General features: G+C 34.5%; 1 protein-coding gene across 2 annotated transcripts in view; it reads left to right on the forward strand.

The window, feature by feature from the left end:
• Positions 1–24,242, forward strand: part of LOC145261040 (serine/threonine-protein kinase dyf-5-like) — a 170,223-nt gene that overhangs the window by 44,580 nt on the left and 101,401 nt on the right. Inside the window, exons 1-2 of one of the 2 annotated variants that reach the window (XM_080119188.1) lie at positions 12,671–13,053; positions 18,033–18,483. In XM_080119188.1, coding sequence (XP_079975314.1) covers positions 18,383–18,483 — 101 coding nt within the window. In that variant the 5' untranslated portion in view covers positions 12,671–13,053; positions 18,033–18,382. Of the gene's footprint in view, positions 1–12,670; positions 13,054–18,032; positions 18,484–24,242 lie in introns of those variants that run through there. The other variant, XM_080119187.1, reaches the window with a different exon arrangement.

A 24,242-nucleotide genomic window follows, 5' to 3' on the forward strand; every position in this document is an offset into this window, starting at 1 on the left:
GGTGAAACAATTAACCCGCTCAATTATTATCCTATTCGTGTAGATTTAGACAAGTTCGTTCTACTGCAGATATTTTAGCAGTTATTGGTTCACCGACTTAGTTGGATTTGGACCTTAAAATTCACCCTCGTCTGTTTGTCTGGTCGTCCATTTGTTCTCAAAATTCTCAATAACTACTCATTACATTTTTATGAAATTTTGCAGGAAGTTACAACCATCCAAGGGAGGAAATGTAACATTCTCAAAGTTTTGATAAACATTGTTGTTGTATCCTCAGAGGGTCAAAAAGGGGATCAAAATGGCCAAAAATATCACTTTTCAGCACATAGAATCTTTTCTGACCATTAGATTTTGCTGAAAATTCCCCAAAAGCAAGACCACATGGATATACATCTGAGATCAGCCTGCGCAATTATTACCCCATCAGTATAGATTTAGGCAAGCACGTTTTACTGCAAGTATTTTAACTGTTATTTCTGAACACATGCACTGGATAAGGCAGAGTAAGCTAGGGCAGTAAACGTTGATATATTGAAAACCTTTGAAAAGTTCTGGCCTAAAAATTAAATCATATTGGTTGGATTATTTGGATTAATCGGATTACCTTGAGTATTATTTGCACAACGTTTCGGTCAATGTAACCTCCGACCTTCTTCAGGCATATAAGTTGCCATGTTTGGTAAAGGAAAAGGGGGAATTAATTCTACACTTCCGAGGTTTTGTATTTAGGCTCGAATTTAAAGATTTCCGAGTTGGACAAAATATATCTGAAGAAGGTCGGAGATTACATTGACTGAAACGTAAAAATAACTCAAGATGAGAACGTTAGTCTGATTAATCTAAATAATACAAATAATCATCCCTCATCTAAAAAATTCCGATCTGTAAATATTTTTTTTTCTTTTCACCATATTTCTAATTTAATCTTCAGAAAGTTTAAGGTTCAATCCTTACTAGGTGTAACTAACTGGCCGCTCGGCTTAGCTCGGAACATGATGTGAACCGAACCGCAGGCTTTTGCTGAGTGTCGTCGATTATCAAATCTTAACAATGCTACTCAAGAAAATATTGAAGACACCACAAAAAATATAACGAAAATAAAAAGAAACAATGGCCTTCCATAACAATTTCTTTTTTATTCTTGAACAATTTTTTTAGTGAAAAAAAAAAGTTGTTTTTTCTGTTTTCTTTTTTCCAACCATTTTTTTAACCATTTTTTTTCAACCCTTATTTTTTTTTATTTATTTATTTTTTCAATCATATTTTTAACCATTTTTTCGACCCTTTATTTTTTTGCGAGCTTTTTTTTTTTTTTACCAAACAAAATTGAACAAAACTAAAAAAAAAAAAAAAAAAAAGAAGCCAGACGGTCTTTGTAAAATTGACGAGTGAGTTATGTTTTATTTTTTTTTTTTTTAAATAGACTTGTGGTTCATGTTTTTAAAATAGACTAGAAAATATTGTTTTTTTTTTCTTTTCTTTTTTTACGAGTTGAGTTCATTAAATTGGGCTTGACAATTGGGTTTTAAAAAATGGTTTCATCAGTTGGGTTTATCAAATTAGACTTGACAGGTTTTAAAAAATGGTTTCATCAGTTGGGTTTATCAAATTAGACTTGACAGGTTTTAAAAAATGGTCTCGCTAGTTGGGTTTATTTATTTAATAATTTTTTATTATTAGGCTCAACAGTCGGGTTAAAAAAAAAAAAACTGGGCTCATCAGTCGAGTTGATAAAATTGGCTCACGAATTAGGTTTATTCAAATGGGCTTTGGGGAGTCGGATTTTTTTTTTTTTTTGTGGACTTTGGGAGTCTTTTTTTTTTTTTTTCAGTCAACACCTCACGTCTGGGCGTGGATTCAGGAATCACTTGTTTTGAGTTCAAATCTAATCTTATCCATCATAATCACTTTTGTCAATGGTACGACCCCCCCCCCATCTCCATCTATTTAAAAAAAGAAAAAAGAAAAGCAACTTGTGCTCAATGAATTGTTTCCACTAGATATTTTGTTTCGGTATTGAACCCCTCCCCCCACTTTCGAAAAAAAAGTGATCTCTCAAAAAACAGATAATCAAAAGTGAACTAACATCAGTCGTGGTTTTAAGTTGGATGTTATTTTTAGGATATTTTTGTATCAGATAAAAAAATAAAGATGGCGGTGATGCACTTTATATTAAAAATGTTTTTTTTATGTGATGCTCTGACGATGTTGATTGCAACTTAATTATTAATAGAGATGCTGCGGATTTCCCCAAAGCCTCTGTATCTATATCCATGAAAGAACTATAAAATGAGAGGTGTTAGGAACAGCATCACGGACAGGCAGGCGTGGGAGAGTTGGATATCAAGAGTCCAGTCAACATTTTTTTTTCTAAACTGAAGGTCAAGGTCTCTTCAATAAACAGCAAAATCTATTCAAGCGACCTTCTTGTATTCCTGTCAACCTGACAGATGTGTGTTGTCTCTCCCGGGGGCATGCGGACAAAATCTGAATCAGATATAATGTGGATTCTCTATTTCCACACACATTTCTATATATATATTGGTTTTATCGAGCTTTTACATCTGGCTGAGATAACTTTATAAATATTAATTCTTTAATATTTATAATATACTTTAATTTTACCATCTTGGATCATTTTGGTAAATTTAATTGTAATTTTTATGTTATATATATATATATATATATATCTCAAGATTTTTATATCGTAAATTTATTTAAATTTTCAAAAAAAAACTTATTAGACCTGTAAGGAAGGCATACAAAATATTAATTATTCGACAAGGAATACAAATAAAACAAGAAATACCTTATTCCACGGAGTTTCGAAAAATGCAATTCTTCTCATCAGAGGGAAGAGGTTTGCAAAGTATGCAATAAACTTTGCAGGTTAATGCATTACAGGAAACAAAAAATATGAAATTTATCGCATTTGCATTTGGATTCCATGAACAGAGATTCTTTCTTAGAACTGCACGCCTGTGGAACTCTGTTCCGTCTGCCTGCTTCCCACCGGACTACAACTTGGATGTGTTCAAGTCCAATGTTAACAAATTCCTAATGAACCGCCCCCTTAAGTAAACACTTCATCAAATCTCCACACTAACGTAATGTACTTGCAATAACCCTTATCCCTGAGTGGCTTCCGGGCCTTGATAAGTGGTGATCACTGTGTAAAAAAAAGAAAAAAAGTCATTTAACAATTTGAGGGGATTCAAGGAGAATGAGGAAGCAAGAAACGGAAAAAAGGGAGAAAAAGGATAAAAATCTTATTAGAAAGATGGCAAAATCCAGAACAGGAAAAATACTTCTCTAATTTTTTTTTTTTTGTGTATTGATATTCATATTAAAAACCCTTTTTTCTATTTATTTAAAAAGAAAATACAACTTTGTTACATATGGGTCATGGAATTGCATTCATCTGCAAAAGATCTAGCTAATTTACATATTCTTTTAAACTTTCATTTTAATTAATTCCCTGTTATTTTTTTTTTTATGGGATGATCATCTTTAGTTAACTATTATGTGTAATTATATTCATGCAGATATTCTACATGATTTATGCTTGCATAATATTTGTGTAAAAACCTTATAGAAGGCACAAACCTCTTTCTATATATATTTATCTATGTATATATATATATTTGTTTAAAAAATTTTGCCTACCACACTCCTCTGTAAGTTTTTGGTCTACAAACATGAAGCTTCATATACAGGGTATTCGAACCCATGCAAAACTTTATATTTGTGTTTTAGCTGAGGGAAATCAGTGCAAAAGTGTGAAAATTAGAAAAACGAAATTTGCCAGGTGAAGGCCGAATGGCTGCATTATGAATATGCATGCATAACGTAATAGCTATTGGTTCATGTTTTAATTTTTAGCCTTGCAGCAAACATGTCTTCATAGCTCAGGCATTAACGTCAAAGGAAAAAGTAACTTGTAAGCTAAACCTTTTGGTTTCGATTCTCGGTGGTGACGCACAAGTCATTTTTTTTTTTTTTTAACTTTTTAAATCATTCCTATATTATAGGTCCAATATAATTTATAAATATAAAAGCAAAAATGTATGTATGTGCACTTTTTGTGTATGACTGCAAAAGGCTTTTTTCCTGGGGCTGCTCGCTCGGCTCCCTTGTTCTTAAAACTTTTTATATCACGTCTATATCATAATATTTACGAGTTAACAATGGAGGTCGCCTGTCTATTTAATTTGCCCGACTTTGAAATATTAAATATTCCACATTTTTGGATCGCCGTGCATTGCTTTCGTTTTTTGGTATAATAATAAAGAAAAGAAAAGAAAAAAACGAAACTCGATTCGATTGGTCAATGTCGGCTTCGCCGTCATATCAAACAATTGCTTTATTACTTCTCCCCCTAATAATAAACAGGGGAGCCGCTTTTCCTTCCTTCTTTCCTCCGCCCTCCCCCAATAAAACAATCATTAAAAACTATCCCCCCCCACACTAAAAATGTTCACTGCTGAATAGCCATTGCTTACGTTGTCGTTGTAACGCTCCCGCAATGACCTCATTAAGCGGCCACCTCTTTGACTTGACTCACTTTTTAATTGCTCTTACATTGCCACTGTCGCCATAGTCATAGTGCAGGTGTTCATACTCAACCTATTGACCTCAAGGCTCCGAGTTCGAGCCTACCTATCACCCTCACCCCCTCTTTTTTTTTTCCATTTTTAAAATCGCTATCGTTAAGTTTTCTTTTTGTTCTGATTTACCCCCCCCCCCCAACGCACACACCTATAAACACCCGGGCAATGCCGGGTACTCCCTGCTAGTCGATAATATAAATCTCACCTGTCTGTTTAAATGTATGTCAAGGATGAGAGTTCCATATAGAAACGTTGTTTTAATTTTAATAAAATAAATTATGCATCAAGTGCGCTTGAAAGCCAAATCACAACGTAATATTAAGGAAAAAAAAAACATATTTTACTTGTTTGAAATTTATAACATAAATATATTTCGGAGCTATACTCCATCCTCAGTATGTTGTTTTATTTTTATTTTTTTCTTCTTTCTTGCCATGTTGTAAAGTTGGAGAAAGAAAAGTCTGTAAAGAGCCACATTCAACTACCAAGACAAGAAAATTTGGCCTTTGTATTCTTGGAGTTGTTTTTTGCTTTTTCGCCGTGTTCTGTATGTATGACAAAAATATTTGGTTCACAAAGGAGAAACAACTCTAATAAAATTCGACAGGGGATTATCTCCCTGAAATTTTAAGGAGGAGTTGTACAAATTTTTGTTTTTCCTACAATCAGAGGTTCCTATATGCTGCTATTTTTTTTTTTTTTTTTTTTTTTTTAAACATGTCACTTTAAGGCGTGTGACTCTCCATCTTGCATCTCTGTTGATTAATTTGACATTGACTCACAAAAGGAAGTGCGTTTCTTTTTCTTTCCATGTGTGATCAGCTAGTCCCGACTTTTCAACCTCCCTCCGTGTCACGGCTTTATGGTGTTCTTTTAGCCTTACCTTAGTCTCCGCTTTGTATAGTTTTCTTGTCTTGATAGTCGAACAAAATTTCGGAGTTCAAACCATGGAGTAACGGTAAGATGTCAAATTTTCTTACCTGCTACCACTTTTTTTTTCCTCAACACATCTCTGGGTTGGAGTGACTGAAATTGTGTGTGATTCTCTGCCATCCGGTAGGGTGCCCCATCCCCATAAAAAACAAAACGATAAGAAAATGAAAACAAAAATAGAGAGAGATAAATATATAGATAGAGTGGGGGGGGGGGGATGAGAGTGTGAGAGAGATATCTAAATATGTTTTATTATGGATTTTTTCATTTACTATTAAATATTAGAGAATGAAAGTTCGTTCACAAGTTAGAAACGTCATTAATGTCATAAGGATATTGAATCACGTGACTATAAAGAAATTCCATCTGGAAACTGAATAATTCCACAAGTGCTATTAGTTTTGCACAATTAATTCTTACCTTGTCTGCATTTCGAAAAATCATGCTCTGCTTTTATCATCATCAAACGTTTCATTCTGAATGCGATTGGTATAGTTTTGATTTCAACTTTATATACAAACTAGCCTGGGTGCCCGGAGGTGTGTTTAAGCAAAAAAAAAAAAGTTAGGAGTAGTAGGTAGGCTCGGACTCGTAACGCGCAGGAGGAAAAAGGAGGTGACCCCCCACCCCTCAGAAAAAAACGGTCTTATCGATGCGCCCACCGCAATTGTGACATCATGGGTGGGCAAAATAACGTCTTTTATGCGAGGTTTGAATGACCTGCAAAAATGTCAACGGAAAAAGTGCCCCCCCCTTTTGTAGAAAACGGCCCAGTTAAGAGTGAAAGAATAAATGTTGTCGTCCAAAACATTGAAAGTATCATTAAAAATGTTTTAGTATCATTAAAAATGTTTTCACTTACAATTAAACGTTAGAGAATTAAAATTTGTTCAGAACTTATAAACGTAATTTTAAATTAAGGGTCGACAAATGGTTTCTACTTTTTTTTTTTTTTTTTTTTTTTTTTTTTTTTCTTTTTTTTTTTTTTACCCCAAACAAGGTATATTGCGACTTGAAGGGCAAGGGCTACTATTTTGGATCGTGTCTAACAGGGGACTGTGGGGAGTTGAGCAGTGAGGTTTCTGTTCACATTACATTTAAGCATCTACAGGTTAGTACAGCCAAGGAAGCAGGAAAGAGAGAGGAAATTGTAATGTTAGAGAATTAAAGTTCGTTCACAACTTATAAACGTCATTAATGTCATAAGGATATTGAATCACGTGACTATAAAGAAATTCCATCTGGAAACTGAATAATTCCACAAGTGTTATTAGCTTTTCACAATTAATTCTTACTTTGTCTGCATTTCGAAAAATCAGGCTCTGTTTCTATCATCATCAAACGTTTCATTCTGAATGCGATTGGTATAGTTTTGATTTCAACTTTATATACAGACTAGCCTGGGTGCCCGGTGTTGCCTGGGTGCGTGGAAGTGTGTGTAAGCAAAAAAAAAAAAAAAAAATTAGGAGTAATAGGTAGGCTTGAACTTGTATCACACAGGAGGAAAAAGGAGGTGAAAAAAAGCAAACGGTATTATCGATGTGTCTACTGCGATTGTTATGGTACTATCGCTTCCCATGGAGAGTTACATGGTTGAGGAACGTCCTGGGAAGGCAGCCATCTCCCCAGGGGAATAATACGATATCCAACAATATCAAAATGGAAACAGCAACAAAAACGGGCCGAGATGTCGTCGGCTATAACCGGCTGGCATGGGTCGCTTCTTGTCTTCATTGCGTCATACAGGCATCTTTCCATCGTCGACATTAATGGCATACTGAAATTTAATGCTTATACAAAAATAGTGAACAAATGCATTTTCATAAAAAATATATAATTTATTTAAGATTTAACAATGAAGAACATATTTTTATAAAGACCAGTTGAAACCAAGCGCATGCTATGTTACGTCCGTTGACTCCAGAATGCAAGCATCAACTATTTAAAACAATGAAACTATATTTAAGTCTCTTTCTTCATTGAAAGAGGGAGAGAAATAGAGAGAGAGAGAGAGAGAGAGAGAGGGGGGGGATTCATACCTAACGTTTAAACATTGTTTTGTTTTTGTATTCATAAGTTCTTTCGGGCTTGACCTTTCAAGTTCTATGGTCTTATATCGTTTTGCCTTGGTTCAATATTATAAACAAGCTGTCGTTCTTGGCTTGAGTCATAGCAGAACATTTTCAAAATCACAAACACTTGCTTAACACATCTGCACCTCACAAATACAGACCAAGTTAGGCACAAGGTTTATTAATGTAAAAGCCCCCCCCCCGCTCCCTCAAAAGGGGCTACGTCATTGTGCCACATTGTGATGTCACAGGAGGTCAAAATAAGGTCTTTTATGTAACGACGTTGACACAAGGTTTGAATGACTTGCAAAAATGTCAACGAAAAAAGTAACTCCTCCTTGTAGAAAATGCCTCAGTTGAGGGTAAAAGAATGAATGTTTATTGTCATTTTTTTAGATATTTGCTGTTCAAGACATTGAGATTTAAAACAAAAACGGTTTGATACGTGTGTGGAAAGTTTTTGACATACATACATACATACATACATTTTGTCTCCTTATATAATAGATACATTCTTCAAACTTCTCCACGAGGGCAAAATCAGACACAAGGACGGTTTTTAATGTAGAGGGAAAATTCAGCTCCCCAAAAGGGGGCACCTTGTATAGGAACCAAAATAAAAATTGTCCCAGTCATGAAGGATTTCTCCTCAACTGAGTGAAGACAGAAAAGGTGAAGTGTAGTATCGAGTGAATTAACTGAAAAGCAGCATTTTGTGCAATTGTAGTCATTAAGTTTTTTTTTGTTATTAATTTATATTATATATATATATATATATATATATAGTTTCATCAAATACTTTTGCATGCAAAATCCGATCCCGCATTTTGCTAATTCCTACCCTCTGATGAGAAGGAAAGTATTTCTTCGAAACTCTGCGGATTAAGAACTATCCACTTATCTAGTGTTTCCTTTTCAGATTAAATATGTTTTTTAACTCATTTCAAAGTGTTTTTTAACATGTTTTATTAACTGTTTGCTCTTATATATACATATATATATGATAAAAATAATGGAAATAGTATTCCGACAAAATAGAGAAAATAAAAAGGAACAAACCGTATTATGTGTTCATCAACGTTTCGTCTTTATTTCGAGACTTCCTCTGGATGAATGAGATTAAGAAACCAAAAAATATATTATATATATATATATATATATATATAAAGAACAAGTAGTTAATAAAACATGTTAAAAAACACTTTGAAAAAAAGTTAAAAACATATTTAATTTTAAAAAGGAAACACTAAAAGGGATAGTCTTTAATCTGTGGAGTTTCGAAGAAATACTTTCCTTCTCATCAGAGAGTAGGATTTAGCAAAATGCGAGATCAGATTTTGCTTGCAAAAGTATTTGATGAAACTAGAAGTAAATCAAAGATCTTACTTGATAACAAAAAGTGAAGCAGAAGGAATTGAGTGAAGAAAAAAAATGATTTCACGTGAATGGATAGTCTGGTGATGGGTAAAGTATCCAATGACGGTAAAATCCAAAAATGCAGAATCCAAGAAAGTTAGTTAAATTTCCATTCGCACAAGTAAAATCTAAAGGAATCACATAATTGGAAGATGGTCCAAAGTAATCCAAAAGGCAGAAATCCGTGGAATAATTCACAAATAGGTACAAGGAAAATGGATTCTGCATCTTTGGATTTTACCGTCATTGGATATTTAACCCTTCACCAGACTATCCATTCAATAAATTTTCTTATAATTCTAAATATTTTAGCGCAGAATTTCCCTTCATACTATTGCTCTATATCACATATTGAGCTTTTTTATCTGCTTGGGATCGTCTTATAAATATTGATATGAATATTTAGTTGGATTTTAAACATAATGTATTATTCAGGCTGTATTCTTAGTGTACTTCAGTATTTCACACACACACACATATTGGAAGCAAGTCATTATTCAAGCACGTCTGATTGAACACGACAGAGTTATTCTTTTTTTGGATATCTTTTCCATTTGCCAAGCAGTCTTTTATTATTTCAACTGGCATGTTATATAAAATAGCGCCCAAGGCCATATTCTACTCAATTGCTTTTTATCGGGTCATCCGATTGTCGTCAGGAGCGATTGTTGTTGTTTGTATCTTTTTCTTTTTCTTTTCCTTTCTCCTTTTCTTTTTCCTTTTTCTTTTCCTTTTTCTTTTCCTTTTTCTTTTCCTTTTTCTTTTCCTTTTTCTTTTCCTTTTCCTTTTTCTTTTCCTTTTTCTTTTCCTTTTTCTTTTTCTTTTTCTTTTTCTTTCCTTTTTCTTTTCCTTTTTCTTTTCCTTTTTCTTTTTCTTTTTCTTTTTCTTTCCTTTCCTTTTTCTTTTCCTTTTTCTTTTCCTTTTTCTTTTCCTTTTTCTTTTCCTTTTTCTTTTTCTTTTCCTTTTTCTTTTCCTTTTTCTTTTTCTTTTCCTTTTTCTTTTTCTTTTTCTTTTTCTTTTCCTTTTTCCTTTTCTTTTCCTTTTCTTTTCCTTTTTTCTTTTCCTTTTTTCTTTTCCTTTTTCTTTTTCTTTTTCTTTTCCTTTTTTCTTTTCCTTTTTCCTTTTTTCTTTTCCTTTTTCCTTTTTCTTTTCCTTTTTCCTTTTTTCTTTTCCTTTTTCCTTTTTCTTTTCCTTTTTCCTTTTCCTGTTTCTTTTCCTTTTTCTTTTCCTTTTTCCTTTTTCTTTTCCTTTTTCCTTTTTCTTTTCCTTTTTCTTTTCCTTTTTCCTTTTCCTTTTCCTTTTTCTTTTCCTTTTCCTTTTTCCTTTTTCTTTTCCTTTTTCTTTTCCTTTTTCTTTTCCTTTTTCCTTTTCCTTTTTCTTTTTCTTTTCCTTTTTCTTTTGCTTTTTCCTTTTTCTTTTCCTTTTTCCTTTTTCTTTTCCTTTTTCTTTTTCTTTTCCTTTTTTCTTTTCCTTTTTCCTTTTTCTTTTCCTTTTTCCTTTTCCTTTTTCTTTTCCTTTTTCCTTTTTCTTTTCCTTTTTCTTTTCCTTTTTCCTTTTCCTTTTTCCTTTTTCCTTTTCCTTTTCCTTTTTCCTTTTTCTTTTCCTTTTCCTTTTCTTTTTCTTTCTGTTTCCTTTTTCTTTTTCTTTCCTTTCCTTTTTCTTTTTCTTTTCCTTTTTTCTTTTCCTTTCCTTTTTCTTTTTCTTTTCCTTTTTTCTTTTCCTTTTTCCTTTTTTCTTTTCCTTTTTCCTTTTTCGTTTCCTTTTTCGTTTCCTTTTTCGTTTCCTTTTTCTTTTCCTTTTTCTTTTCCTTTTTCCTTTTCCTTTTTCCTTTTTCTTTTTCTTTTCCTTTTCTTTTTCTTTCTGTTTCCTTTTTCTTTTTCTTTCCTTTTTCTTTCCTTTTTCTTTTTCTTTTCCTTTTTCTTTTTCTTTTCCTTTTTCTTTTCCTTTTCCTTTTTCTTTTTCTTTTCCTTTTTCTTTTCCTTTTTCTTTTTCTTTTCCTTTTTCTTTTTCTTTTCCTTTTTCCTTTTTTTTCCTTTTCTTTTCCTTTTTTTTTCTTTTTCCTTTTTTTCTTTTTCCTTTTTTTCTTTTTCTTTTCCTTTTTCTTTTCCTTTTCCTTTTTCTTTTAGACTTGGAGTATTTATAGTTATTTTTTATTATTTTTAATTGGTTATAAAGGTGGATGCAACTGTTTTAACCGGATCTCATTTAACACCGGGACAAATATACTAACAGTATTTAATAACTAACAAGAGACTAAATAAACTATAAAATAGGAAAATCGAATAAAAATCATTCATCCCAACCCTCCTGCACCTACCTTTTATAACAAAAAAAAAAAAATTATAAATGTACCAAGCTTCAAAGGAAAAGAAAAGGATAACAACCACAATCACTTCTGATGATAATCGGATGCACCAATAGAAAGTGCTTGAGGAAAATATGGCCGAACAACAACTTTTGGGCGCCATTCTATATAATATGCCAGCTGAAATATAAAAAAACGCTCAGCAAATGGAGAAGATATTCAGAAAAATCTGAAAAAAAGAATAACTCTGTGTTCAATCAGACGTGTTAAATAAATATATATATGTGTGTGTGTGTGTGTGTGTGTGTGTGTGTGTATATATATATATAATATTAAGTAATGTGATTGATAATTTAACAACGAGCACTTTCTATTTCCTGTATTTTAATTAAACTAGTAATTTCACTGTTACATTAAAATACACTCAGCTCTTTAGACTATTGTTCTAATCTCCTTTAAATTATATATATATATATATATATATATATGTTGAACTCTCCTGATTAGCATATCCACTTCTCTGTATCTCAGGTCCTGGATATGACCTTAAACTATTAAGTTTTGAGACATTGTGTTGAACAAAGATGGTGGCGTAGTTCAGATCAGTAACCAAGATGGCGGCCAAGAATCAAATGCGGTCCGTGACATAGTAAACAGCGAACTGATTGAATCCAAAATTCGACAATTTTTATAATAATATTGCGACGTTTGGATTGGTTGTTTAGCACAGCCGTTGGTTATAAAAATGATTGGCGAATCCTTCGTCTCATACCCCCATCACAAGTCAAAAACATTTTACATGTTCAATATATATATATATATATGTGTGTGTGTGTGTGTGTGTGTGTGTGTATATATATGTATATAATATTGAACTCTCCTGATTAGCATATCCATTTCTCTGTATCTCAGGTCCTGGATATGACCTTAAACTATATCTGATAGTGAGGCCCCAGCTTGCGGGCTTTGGGGAGTGTGGAGCCAGCCTTTAATTGCCATTGCTCCCAGGTCCACTCTGACCCGGAGTGGTAGTACCTGTTAGGGTCCCAACTATAGGTTAAATAGAAACCGACTTGAAAAAAAAAATATATTCTATTAAAAAAATTTTTTCTTCAAAATAACTGGATTTAGCATTAAATAACCTGAAAAGGGTTGATATGCCATTAAAAAAACAAAAACAAAAAAAAAAACCAATCTGTATCCCAAGATGATTCTTCCAAGATTGATGCCTGTATCCGTTACCATTTTATAGATATCCACTGCCATGCTTATTATTGTCCTCCTCAGCCGATTCCATCCTACGCTTCTCTTTGTGGGTTTTAGTTTGGACGGAAGGTCTGAACTCGCAACATGCCATACGATGTGTGGTCGTGCTGCTGCTGCTGCTGCTGATGATTTCGTTGCTATTGGAATTTATTTGATATATGCAGAAGAAATGATGACAGATCCGTATCTTCATTCAACCACTGATGATGCCTCGATAAAAATAATTGAAAACAATCGCGGCCGTATTGCTTGGTGGCAGCGGGAGAAATAACCATTTTCGTTTGTATTTCTGCCGTTCTTATTTAACGTAGATATTGCAGGAAAAAAAGAAAAAAAAAAAAAAAAAAACACAATGACATTTTTTTTTTTTTTTGTGAAATGTCGATTCGTGCAAATACCAAATGAGATTTCAGTAAAGTGGCTTTGTCTGTTGGACTCCAGACTCCATATTGTAAGTTTAAAATTGGTTTTCTCGTTGGATAAAAATCCAGAGCATACTTGCCATTATGCTAATTAAATACATCAAAAACAAAAAAAAAAAAAAAAAAAAGTCTGATTGTCAAATTCAGACCCAAATAGCATTTAAGTTGACTAGCCAGTTTCTATTTGTTATCGTTGTACCATATTATTAACAATATAATACACCAAAAGATGATCTCATCATGATCGGTTTAATCTCATTATTTTTCAGGCTTTGCATCTCTGGTCAGGTCATTATTTATCCCTCTTTCTTTCATCCATTCTTCTATCATCATCATCATATTCTGTTTAACGCCCATTTACCTTACTTCTTTTTTCTTTTTTTTATTTTATTAAAATCGCTCCAGACAAGCATGAAGCCACTTGATGTAAGGAGATAAAAAAAAAAACAAGAAAAAAAACTATCTTCTCTGCCAACCACTTCGGCTGCCAGGAACATATGGTTGACGGTTTTTAGAAATTAACTTATATATAAAAAATAACCCTGTCGGTGTGTGTGAAATGTCTCCTCTCTGAATATTTGGTTTACAGAGTTGATATATAGGGTATTTGCACCTGTAGCACACTCTTGATTTGGTTTTTAGTCAGCAAAAATTGTTGCTAAGGGGGTCAAAATTGAAAACAAAACAGTTGATCTTGACAGGATAAATCAAATGAAACATTACTCCTGTTATTTTTGCACATGCGCAAAAGTAAACAATCATAATTTTTAACCTTTCATATTCAATTGTCGGTAGCTCAGACGGTAATGACATTGGAGATATTGACTAAGGTTGGAGCATTACAGTTCTGGTTTCGATTCTAGCGAATGGTATCAGAGTTTTTTGGGTTTTTTTATAACTTTCGAAATCGTTATTATTGGATAAAAATCAATAGAGAATTGTCTCTATAATAAAAAATGAATTAAAATATAATATTTGAGTATTTTACGATTGGGCAACACCAAGTGGCCTGCTAGTTTTCAACGAAGCAAACTTTTCTTTTTTTTTTTACTTTTTCACTTTTCTTTTCATATATTTTATTTTTATTTTCATTGTTAAATTTTTTTTCCTTCCTATCCACGTATGTTTAATTCTTTCTTGCTAGTTTTTGTTTAATGTTTTTTATACTTGTACTCGCATTTCAGCCTGGCGTTGCCCGGGTGTTTGGAGGTGTATGTTGAGCAAAAAAAAAAAAAAAAAAAGTGGTCAATTTTTTTAACTTTGACCTCTATTATGATCCCTTAACATTTATTGTTTTGGACTCAAATTGAGTTATTAAGTTAGTTCCATGTCCAAGCAACCTATATCTAAAATGTCAAGTGTTTAGACCCAAAATACTCGGAGGAGTTTGGTAGAGTTCTCAAAGGTCAAATCGTTGAACTTTTACCCCTTAACAGCCAAATTTCTGGCTGAAAACGGATTACAAAGATTTTTCCAAATCTCAATACCCTGTATATCAAATTTCGAGTCTGTAGACTTAAGAGTGACAGTTATTACGTAGGGAAATGTACACACACACACACACACACATTCATAGATATATATAGATTTATTATTTCTTAAAATATATGTTTCTTTCATTTCCAATCTAAATATTCTTAAGCCAGCTTTTATCTATATTATAGACTAGCCTGTGTGCCCAGTGTTGCCTGGGTGTTTGGAGGTATGTGTTGAGCAGCAAAAAAAAAAAAAGTTGTAGTTGGCAGGCTCGAACCTGTGATGCAAAGGCAGGTGTGTGTAAGGGTGTTGGTTGAGCAAATAAAAAAGAAAATGGAAAATTGCGAACGCAAAAAAAACAAAAAAAAAAAAAAAAAAAAATTGTTAAGCAGGCTAGAACCCGTAACGCGGCAGAGGAAAAAAAAGGTGAAAAAAAAAAAAAAAAAAGTCTTACCGATGTGCCTACCGTGGTTGTGATGTCATGGGCGGTCGAAATAATGCCTTTTCTGTGACGTCGAGAGTTGAATGACTTGCAAAAAAAAAAAAAGCAACCCCTCCCTGTAGAAAAGTGCCCAGTTGAGGGTGAAGGAATTAATGTTTTTTTTTTTTTTTGGCCAATTTTTCAATATGCATCGTCCGAAGGATCAAGCTTCAAAATACCGATTTCGTGAAAATCCGTCGCCTCTCTCGAAAGTTTTAGGCAGACATACATACATTTAAACAGACAGGTTAGATTTATATTATAAACTAGCAGGGAGGTGCGTACAGACCCAATTCTCTATTGAATATTATATTGTACCTAATATATAGTACTGATTTAAAAATTTAAACAAAAATTACTTTGGTGCTATCAGCTAGAATCCAAACCAAAATATTTAGCGCTCCAATCGCATTCACTACTGTTTGAGCTATTGACAGATAGATAAGATTATAAATTAAACCACTTCAAATGAATAAATTTGTTATTTTACCCGATTTCTGTAAAAAAACGTTAAATATGCAGATATTTTCCTAAACGTGAATTTATACTTGTGGAGGATGATCTATCGATTTTAGCTTCACTGGTGATTTAAAATCAATAAATATTTATTATTTTATCATTTATTGCCAGCAATGGAAGATTTTTCTTTAAACAAAATAAAATAAAAGACACAAGAATCGTTTTGGCGTAGGAAAATAGGCATCAATTTTTCCGATTCCGATACCCCCAAATTTGTTGGGTTTTTTTTTTTTTCCGATTCCCGATTCTGATTAATTGTCACAACACTAGTTTCTATTAGTATTTTGTTTAAATTTTGAGCTATTATCGATACTCCCAGATGACCTTTTCATGTCAATCAATTTTTCTTGTTCCAACTTAAGACTTGACACTACTTATGTACTAAAATCGAAACCAAAATATTTAACACTCCAGCCATGTTCCCTACTGTTTGAGCTATCAACAGATAGATAAAAAAGATTTAAAATGAAACCACTTCAAGCTATGAAAGAATTTGCACATGCGCAAATGTAATAGAAATATGTCGACAAATTGAAATGAACATTTTGCATTTCAACTTGCGGACATATTTCTGTCTGCGTTATTCATCCAAACAAAGATTTTACGCGTTATAAATACTCATACTTGGTGTATGATTATCATTTCCTGTTAATTGCATGTTATATGACCAGTAGTTTAAGAGTTTTTTACTTGGGAGTCACCACTTATCAAAGCTCGAAGGCCACTCGAGGATAAGTGTTAATGAATGTAAGGTGGTAGTGTAGTAATCGTTAATGGTGTAAATTGGATAGAATTTGAGACGGCCCAACAAGAACTTGTTTACATTAGACTTGAAGGCTACCATGTTATGTGACCAGTAGTTTAAATATTTTCATACAGACACACACACATATGCATTTACTGTTTTATATATATACTAGCAAAAGTACCCGTCGTTGACTGGGTTCAAAAACAGCCTACAGAAAATGGACTCTGATTTATGAAAGTATGATAAGTTATGAAAAGGAAGGGTTGTAAAGAGATAGCTTCGAATTTGGGGGTATCAAAACCAAAGCAAAATATGATGAAAGTATAAATAAAATAAATAAACCCCATAATTTATTATACCATACCTGTTCACACTGAAACACTTATCACAATATTCTGTGGATCTATATTAAAAAACCTTGTTAAACTTTGTGACATATTTCCATTCTATGGAGGTCAGGCGTGAACGAACACCCCATAATTTTATTATACCATATTTCTTCAAACTGAAACATAATTATCAAAGTATACTTACGCAGATAGATATGAAAAGTCTTTATTAAAGTTTGTGCCATGTGCTTCTGATCTGGCGACATGCAAGTTGTGGACCGGAGCGTTGTCCTGCAGAAGGAGGGTACCTTTGCTAATCTTGCCTCGCCTCTTGATTTTGATAGCTTCCCTTAATTTCCTCAAAAGTGAAGCATAATAGGCTCCTGTAATTGTGGACCCTTTGCCAGGAAATCTGTCATCACTACTCCATCTTGGTCCCAGAAGACTGTGAGCATGACCTTGCCAGTGGAGGGCTGCACCCTTGCCTTCTTTGGAGGTGGTGAGTCCAAGTGCTTCCACTGCATTGACTGGGCTTTGGTCTCTGGATCATAGTGATGGACCCAGGTTTCATCTTGTGTAATCAGTCTTTTGAAAAACTTTGACTCATCGTCTTGGTACATCTCCAAATTCATCCTCGAGCACTCGACGCGTTCTCACTTCTGGAATGGTGTGAGCAACCTGGGAATCCATCTGGCAGACACCTTATGCAAATGGTCATGAATGATAGTTTCCACTGATCCTGTACTAATCTTGACATCTTGGGCTATTTGGTGAATAGTAATGCGCCAATCTTCCAAAATGGCAGCCTCAACTTGATGGACAGATGCCTCATTAATTGCAGAAGGGGGGGGCAACCAGGCCTGGGAGCTTTTTCCACAGACTTCTGGCCATGTTTGAATTCACAATGCCAGTGTTTTACAAGGTCATATGATGGGGCATTATCACCATAAGTTTCTTTTATTTCATCAAAAGTCTCCTGTGGTGTGCATCCTTTCAAATACAAAAACCAGATCACTGCTCGACATTCAACAGGCTCCATTTCACACCTGACTCAGTTCAAACACCTGTAAAACAGAAACCACAATTAGTCCAGGTGACCATTACAATATTGTTTAGTTCGCAACTAATAAGTCTGCAAAATTATGTCTTTGTTGCATTTTTAGTCACTTACCTATTGTTCACCTTAAAAACATAGAAAATATGTCATTTTGAACAACTTATATGGTTCATATAACTGACATGCTCTTCCGTTTTGTTTTTTTTTTTTCTCTGGAATTAAAAAAAGACATTCATTGAGCTTGGACTTTTTATAACTTTATATAATTTTTTTTTTAAATATAAAATTTTTTTTTTAATCCATCAAGATTGGTATTCAAGTAAATGATAAACATATATATTTTTTATTCAAATTTTTTGTCTTTTCAAATTATAAATCCTATTTCATTCTCATTTCAGATCTGTGCCATGCAAAATGTCCTCCGGACAGAGCTTGGTTAGGACATATCGAGCTCTATCTTCTGGTATGCCTTCTGGCCATAATAATCTATAATCTTACCGATAGCCTTCCCTTTCCCTAATTTATTCACATTATCATCTTCCACGGACACCAACTCCCCCCTCCCTTATCCCAAGTCCGACCCAAGGACGAAACTTTGACCTCCTTTTGGCCAACCATACACTCACCCCATCCCCTGACCTTCATCTCTGCGGATTTTTTTACTCGTGTTTCAGTTATTCCCCTCCTCTCTTATTCGTCGCTTCTCTTCCTCCTCCTCCTCACATATGCCTTTCAGCTGCATCACGCCATGGACCAATACCATACCATCAAGCAGCTGGGGGATGGCACATATGGCAGTGTCATGTTGGCCCGCAAACAGGACACATCGCAACTGGTAGCAATTAAAAGGTAAGAAGCTTTTCCTATTTAGGGGTTCATCCCTTTTGGGTTGTTTTTATTTATAACTTGCATTGGTATCTGGAATTGTCTGGGTGTGTCGAGTAAGGAAACCCCCCTCCCCCCCAAAAAGTAGTAGAATTAAAATAGGCAGTTTGGGTGGAGAGAGGTGTTTTTTAAAAAAAAAAAAAAAAAAAAAGTCAGGAGGCAACCAGGCTCGAACCTGTATGTGAAGAAGGAAAAGGTGAAAAAAAAGAATGTGACGCCTTTGCTGACGCGTCCAGGTCAAATAAAAATAGCGCTGTTAACTTTTACTGCGGGACAGTTTTTTGGGGGTTGTTTCTTAACTAACTTAACTGGTTTTGTTTCCCCAACGTGTTAGGGAAAACCACCTCCCCCCTTCCCCGTTTATTAGGGGAGTGTTCAAATGAAAGCTATTGTTTGATATGACGGTGAAAACCGACATTCATCAAACGTCCATCGCTTTCTGGGCGTTGTTCCCAGGCTAGCCGAGAACCACTCATTAGTTTCACATGTCAGTTTCACTTTTATACAAAAAAGCCGAATCCACACGTGAGAAGCCAAAATAGCAATAATTTTGTAAAAGTCGATGTAAATAAATCTAGACGCGACGCGTGTTCGCAAATCCTAGATATTATTATCTAGGGGGTATATAAACACTTCTAAGCGATAGTAACCCCCCCCCCCCAACCAAACCCCACCCTTGGGAACCCGGCGAAAAAAGCCTTTGTTGGACATATTAAAACTTTGCCCATATATATATAGAAGAGCATACACTCTCCATCAAAAAAATGACGGAAAATAAAAATTATCCTTGTCCAAATTTTCTTTCTGTTTAACACCAGTTGTTTATTACCCTTTTTCTTTCTCCCCGTCTTGACACCAGTTTAAAGGGTCTCTCTTTACCACTGAGGGGCCACATGTCTTTCTGCTCCACTACACGCCAGCCATAGACATCCATCATTTTTAAACACACACTTTGCTTCTTTCGACCACGTCATGTCCTTTGTTTCTTTTTCATCTCACACATTTCATAATGTGCTTTCTGTTTTTTTTTTGTTTTTTTTTTTTGGCTACTGCTGCTAATATCCTCTCAAACGAGCTAGCTTACAGCTGCTGTTGCTATTTTCTTATGCACACGGTTACAGATGACCCTCGTTACAGAATCTTTTATCCCCTCAATTGTCTCATAACGACAGCCTCTAAGGTTTTCCTTGAGCTTAGGGAATAACCAAAAGTCACAGGGAGCAAGGTATGGACTATAGGGAGGGTGAGGAACTGACTTGATGCTCATCTTGGTCAAATAGTCTGTGATCTTCTCTGAGCACTCTTGAGACAAACTTTACACATCTTGAATTCCTCATAAATAATTGTGTGTACAGTTCCCACACTGACATCAAACTGTGCACTTATTGTCTCTATAGACACACGATGATCCTTATCCATGAAATTCTTTATTTGGCCAATCAACTCTGGTGTTCTTACTTCCTTACTCCTCCCACATCTCTCATCATCCCTCACAGACTTGCTGCCTTCCTTGAATCCCTTATGCCTCTCAAAAAATGATGCTCAATTCATGCAAGATAGTCTAAAAGCAGTCTGAATCATTCCATACGTTTCTTTGGCATGCTTTCCAAGTTTTAAAACAGAATTTTATTTCATATCATTCTTCTAAAGTCTTCCTCACACCAGATCGCATTTTTTTAAATTCACCAGCTGTGACGATCAGGCTTTAGTAGGGTGCATTCCAATTCCTGCTGTAACTGTTCATTTGAATCTGAAATGATGAAAATTGGTCAGTCATCTCATAAGATGTATAGCAATAATATACTAAATTTTTAAGAGTCTATTACAATTTTAAATGATTGTACAGAAAACGTCTGGATACTTATTGAACGTATCTTGTATTTAGTAGTGAACAGTATTCATCTGTAGTATATTGCTGGTGCTCCAACCACTAGCTAATCTAACAGGCGCCACACTGTCTACGAAGTTCTAGCCTCTGTCCCATCACCAAAATGTTGCATCCCAGTGCTAGTTTAATAGATACTTCTATAGGATGTGCTCTTTTCTACACAAATAGCTTCTTTCCTCAGATTATTGTGTTTGGAATTCCCCTCCCTGCTCTCTGTTTCTATGACTGTACAAACATGCTCGGCACACCTTATCCAGCCTTGATAGATTAAAGATTCCTCACATCTAGATTGCATTTTTTTAAATTCACCAGCTGCGACAATCAGGCTTTAGTAGGGTGTATTCCAATTCCTGCTGTAGCTGTTCATTTGAACGTGGAATGATAAAAATTGGTCAGTCATTTCATAAGATGTATAGCAATAACATACTGAATTTCCAAGGGTCTACGACAATTTTAAATGCCTGTACAAAAAAAGTCTGGAAACTTATTGATGGTACTTCATGCATATAGGTGTTTATAGATGCGATCTTTTATGTGCTTTCCAGTTACTCCCATTGTCGTTGTTTCATCTAGTGGCCATCAAGCGGCTCAGAATTGAAATATTGACGGCAACAAATGAAGAATATACACATGTGCAATTTCTGCAACATGTCTTTGCAGTTATATACATATATTTTATGACTGTGTACTTTTCAAAAGTAAAAATTCCAATCGATTTCATCAATTACATATTCTAATTTCAGTAACAAACAGTGCAAGAATCATTGTGTTTTTTCATTATACAGGGTGGCACACTTAAAAGTAGCCCAAATATGTAGTAGAGATGAGGAACATTCTTTTATTGTTTAAATTACATGTGATGTTATAAAAGATGCTGGAAGTGCTACCTGTTGACATCTATACATTTCTGAGCACATTTGACAACGTTTGCAGATACTGCCTGTAGATCTTCTCTGGTGATTCTGCTGATAGTGTTGGTAATGTTCTCCTTTAGTTGGTCTAGATTGCGAGGATTATTTGTATAAAATTTTTATTTTAAAGTCCCCCAAAGATAAAAATCACATGATGACAAGTCCGGGAAACGTGGTGGCCATAACCTTTTGCTTATTTTTCTCTCTTCCATAAACATGTCATGAACTCGTGTCAGTGATCCATGAGACGTGTGGCATGTAGCGCCATCTTGTTGGAAAAAGAATTGCATTTTGTCTTGTGGTGTCAGTTGGTCGTTAAGAGAAAGATTAGACAGATCGGGCTACTTTTAAATGGGCCACCCTGTATAACTTATTTTTTAAAAATAATGTTCTGTTTTCAATGGATGTGAAATTCAAAATAGCATCTACAATCGCCTTTCTTTTCTTTTTTTTTTTTTTTTGTACATAGGCATCACCACTTATCAAGGCCCAAGGGCCACTCGAGGATAAGGGTTAAAGAGTGTACAGTAGTCAATTGGACAATATAGTAATTGTCAGTGACGGAAGTTCAGTAAATTTGTTAACTTAAGAGGAACGGCTTATCAAGAACTTGTTTACATTGGACTTGAAGACAATTATATTGTAGTCAGCTGGAAAGCAGGAAACGGAAGAGAGTTCCACAGGTGTGCAGTTCTAAGAAAGGAGCTTTGTTCATGAAATCTTCGTTTAGGTTTAGGGGCAGATAAAGAGTGGGGGGGAATTATTGATAGTGTTTTCAACTAGATGAGTGTTTCTTGTGAAAGTTTGCCGAGGGGGGATCATAGATTGAAGCTCAGTGGAGAACTTGCTAAGAAAATAATGATAAAGCAAAGACAAACTCGCTACATCTCTTCTGTGAGAAAAAGGTTGCAAGGAAGAAAAATGACATCTCCTATGAGGCCACGAAGTCTATTTTGAACTCTATCAAGGCAGGATAACTCCTTTCTAGGAGCTCCTGCCCAGATGTGGCAACAGTACTCCATCCTTGGACGAACTTGGCTCTTACATAGATAGAGAATTGTATCAGCAGTGAGATATCTACTGGATCGATAGAAGGACCCAATCATTTTTCCAGCAGCTTTAGCAACAGATTTGATGTACGTGTTCCATTTCAAATCAGGAGATCACTTTTTGAACAAGGGTGGCAGACTGGCGAAATTCTATTTTTAACTTGTGTAAAAAACTTAGGAAAATGTCATTTTCAAACTTAAGCGTAGCAAACCAACCGAAGCCGCTATAAAGACGATTGGACATAGCGAAACGAACAAATAAAATGGATCCTTCTGTAAAAATTGGATGATTCCATTTCATGCCTTTATTATGCATGCATCAGGAAATGATTACCCCCACTCCACCCCCCCCCAAAAAAAAGAAGAGCATGCACATTGAAAACGGCAAACAAAAGCAAAAAGGATTCGTCTTGTCAAAAGTGAATGATGGAAAAATCGACAACAAGTGAATTGAAATTGTATCCCAAAACAACGACGGTCGCAAATGAGAGGATTATCAAATGTCATCGGTGTGGTCATCCAAAGAATGAGACCATAAAAACAAAAAAAATATGGTCGCTCTGCTGTCGCCTCACCATCAGCACCCCGTCATCGGGGAAGTCTAGAAAGAGCAACTGTCAATATGGAATCTGCAAGAGGAAAAAAAAAAACAAACGGAAACCTGATTATTTATGCATTAAAATGTACTGAGAATCCTCTTTATAGCTGCATTATTTTCAAGAGATTATGGAATATATATCTAATATATAAAATAAAGTCTGTCTCTTTTGTTCTACCAGACTGATACTTAATTTTAATTCCCCATCTTTTTTTTTTTTTTTTTTTTTTTTAAATCGCTTCAGACAAAATTCCTAGCAAAAGTTGAGAATGGTGGCCTACCAGTTAATTTTTTTTTTTTTGGGGGGGTCACTTCAGACAAAGCATGAAGCCATTGAATTCCTTGCAAAAGTGTGTTGAGAACGGTGGCCCTCCAGTTATTTTATTTATTTTATTTTTTTTAAATCGCTTCAGACAAAGCATGAAGCCATTGAATTCCTAGCAAGAGTGCATTGAGAATGGTGGTGGGTTACTATATAGAAAAATAAATACTAAAACACAAAAGGTCACTCATTTTAATGATACCACTTCCGTCTTCATAGCTCTTCAACTTTTTTTGTTTTCGACTTCAGAATGGAACGAGTCTTGTATAACAATGATAATGGTTCTATTTAGAAATGTTTATATATTTTTTTATTAATAGAAATCGCTCGAAACAAGATGTGAAACCACTTGAAATGAAGAGTTAATAAGAACGAAAGATCATTGTCGCAGACAGGAGATGCTTATTGACTTTAGTTTGAAAAGACCAATGTTAAAAGTTAGGAAGAAAACAGTCAGAGGGTCAATTCATGCAGTTTAAGAAGTTTATCATCTTTTTCTGTTTTTATTCCCTTTTCTTATTATTCAACTTTTATTTCTTTTTGAAATACAATTGTTTCTGCCTTCAACAAAAACATGAAACTTATCATTATTAGGTTGAATCTTCTGCGAATTCTCCACTTTTCAAAAGAGCAAGATCCTCCTCACACCATTGCCTGATTGGCAGCCTCCTACCCCCTTTGTTCCTGGATATGATCTTAAAGTATATCCGATGGTGAGGGCCCCAGCTTCTGAGCTTTGGAGAATCTGGAGCCACCCTTTAATTGCCATTGCTCCCAGGTCCACTCTGACCCGGAGTGGTAGTACCTGATAGGGCCCCAACTATGGGTTAAATAGAAACCGACTTGAAAAAAAAAATATATATTAAAAAACATTTTTCTTCAAAATAACTGGATTCGGCATTAAATAACCTGAAAAGGGTTGGTATGCCGTAAAAAAAAAAAACAACCAAACGAA

This window comes from Euprymna scolopes, chromosome 37 (assembly GCF_053919585.1).
Source record: "Euprymna scolopes isolate OS-2025 chromosome 37, ASM5391958v1, whole genome shotgun sequence".
NCBI lineage: Eukaryota > Metazoa > Mollusca > Cephalopoda > Sepiida > Sepiolidae > Euprymna > Euprymna scolopes.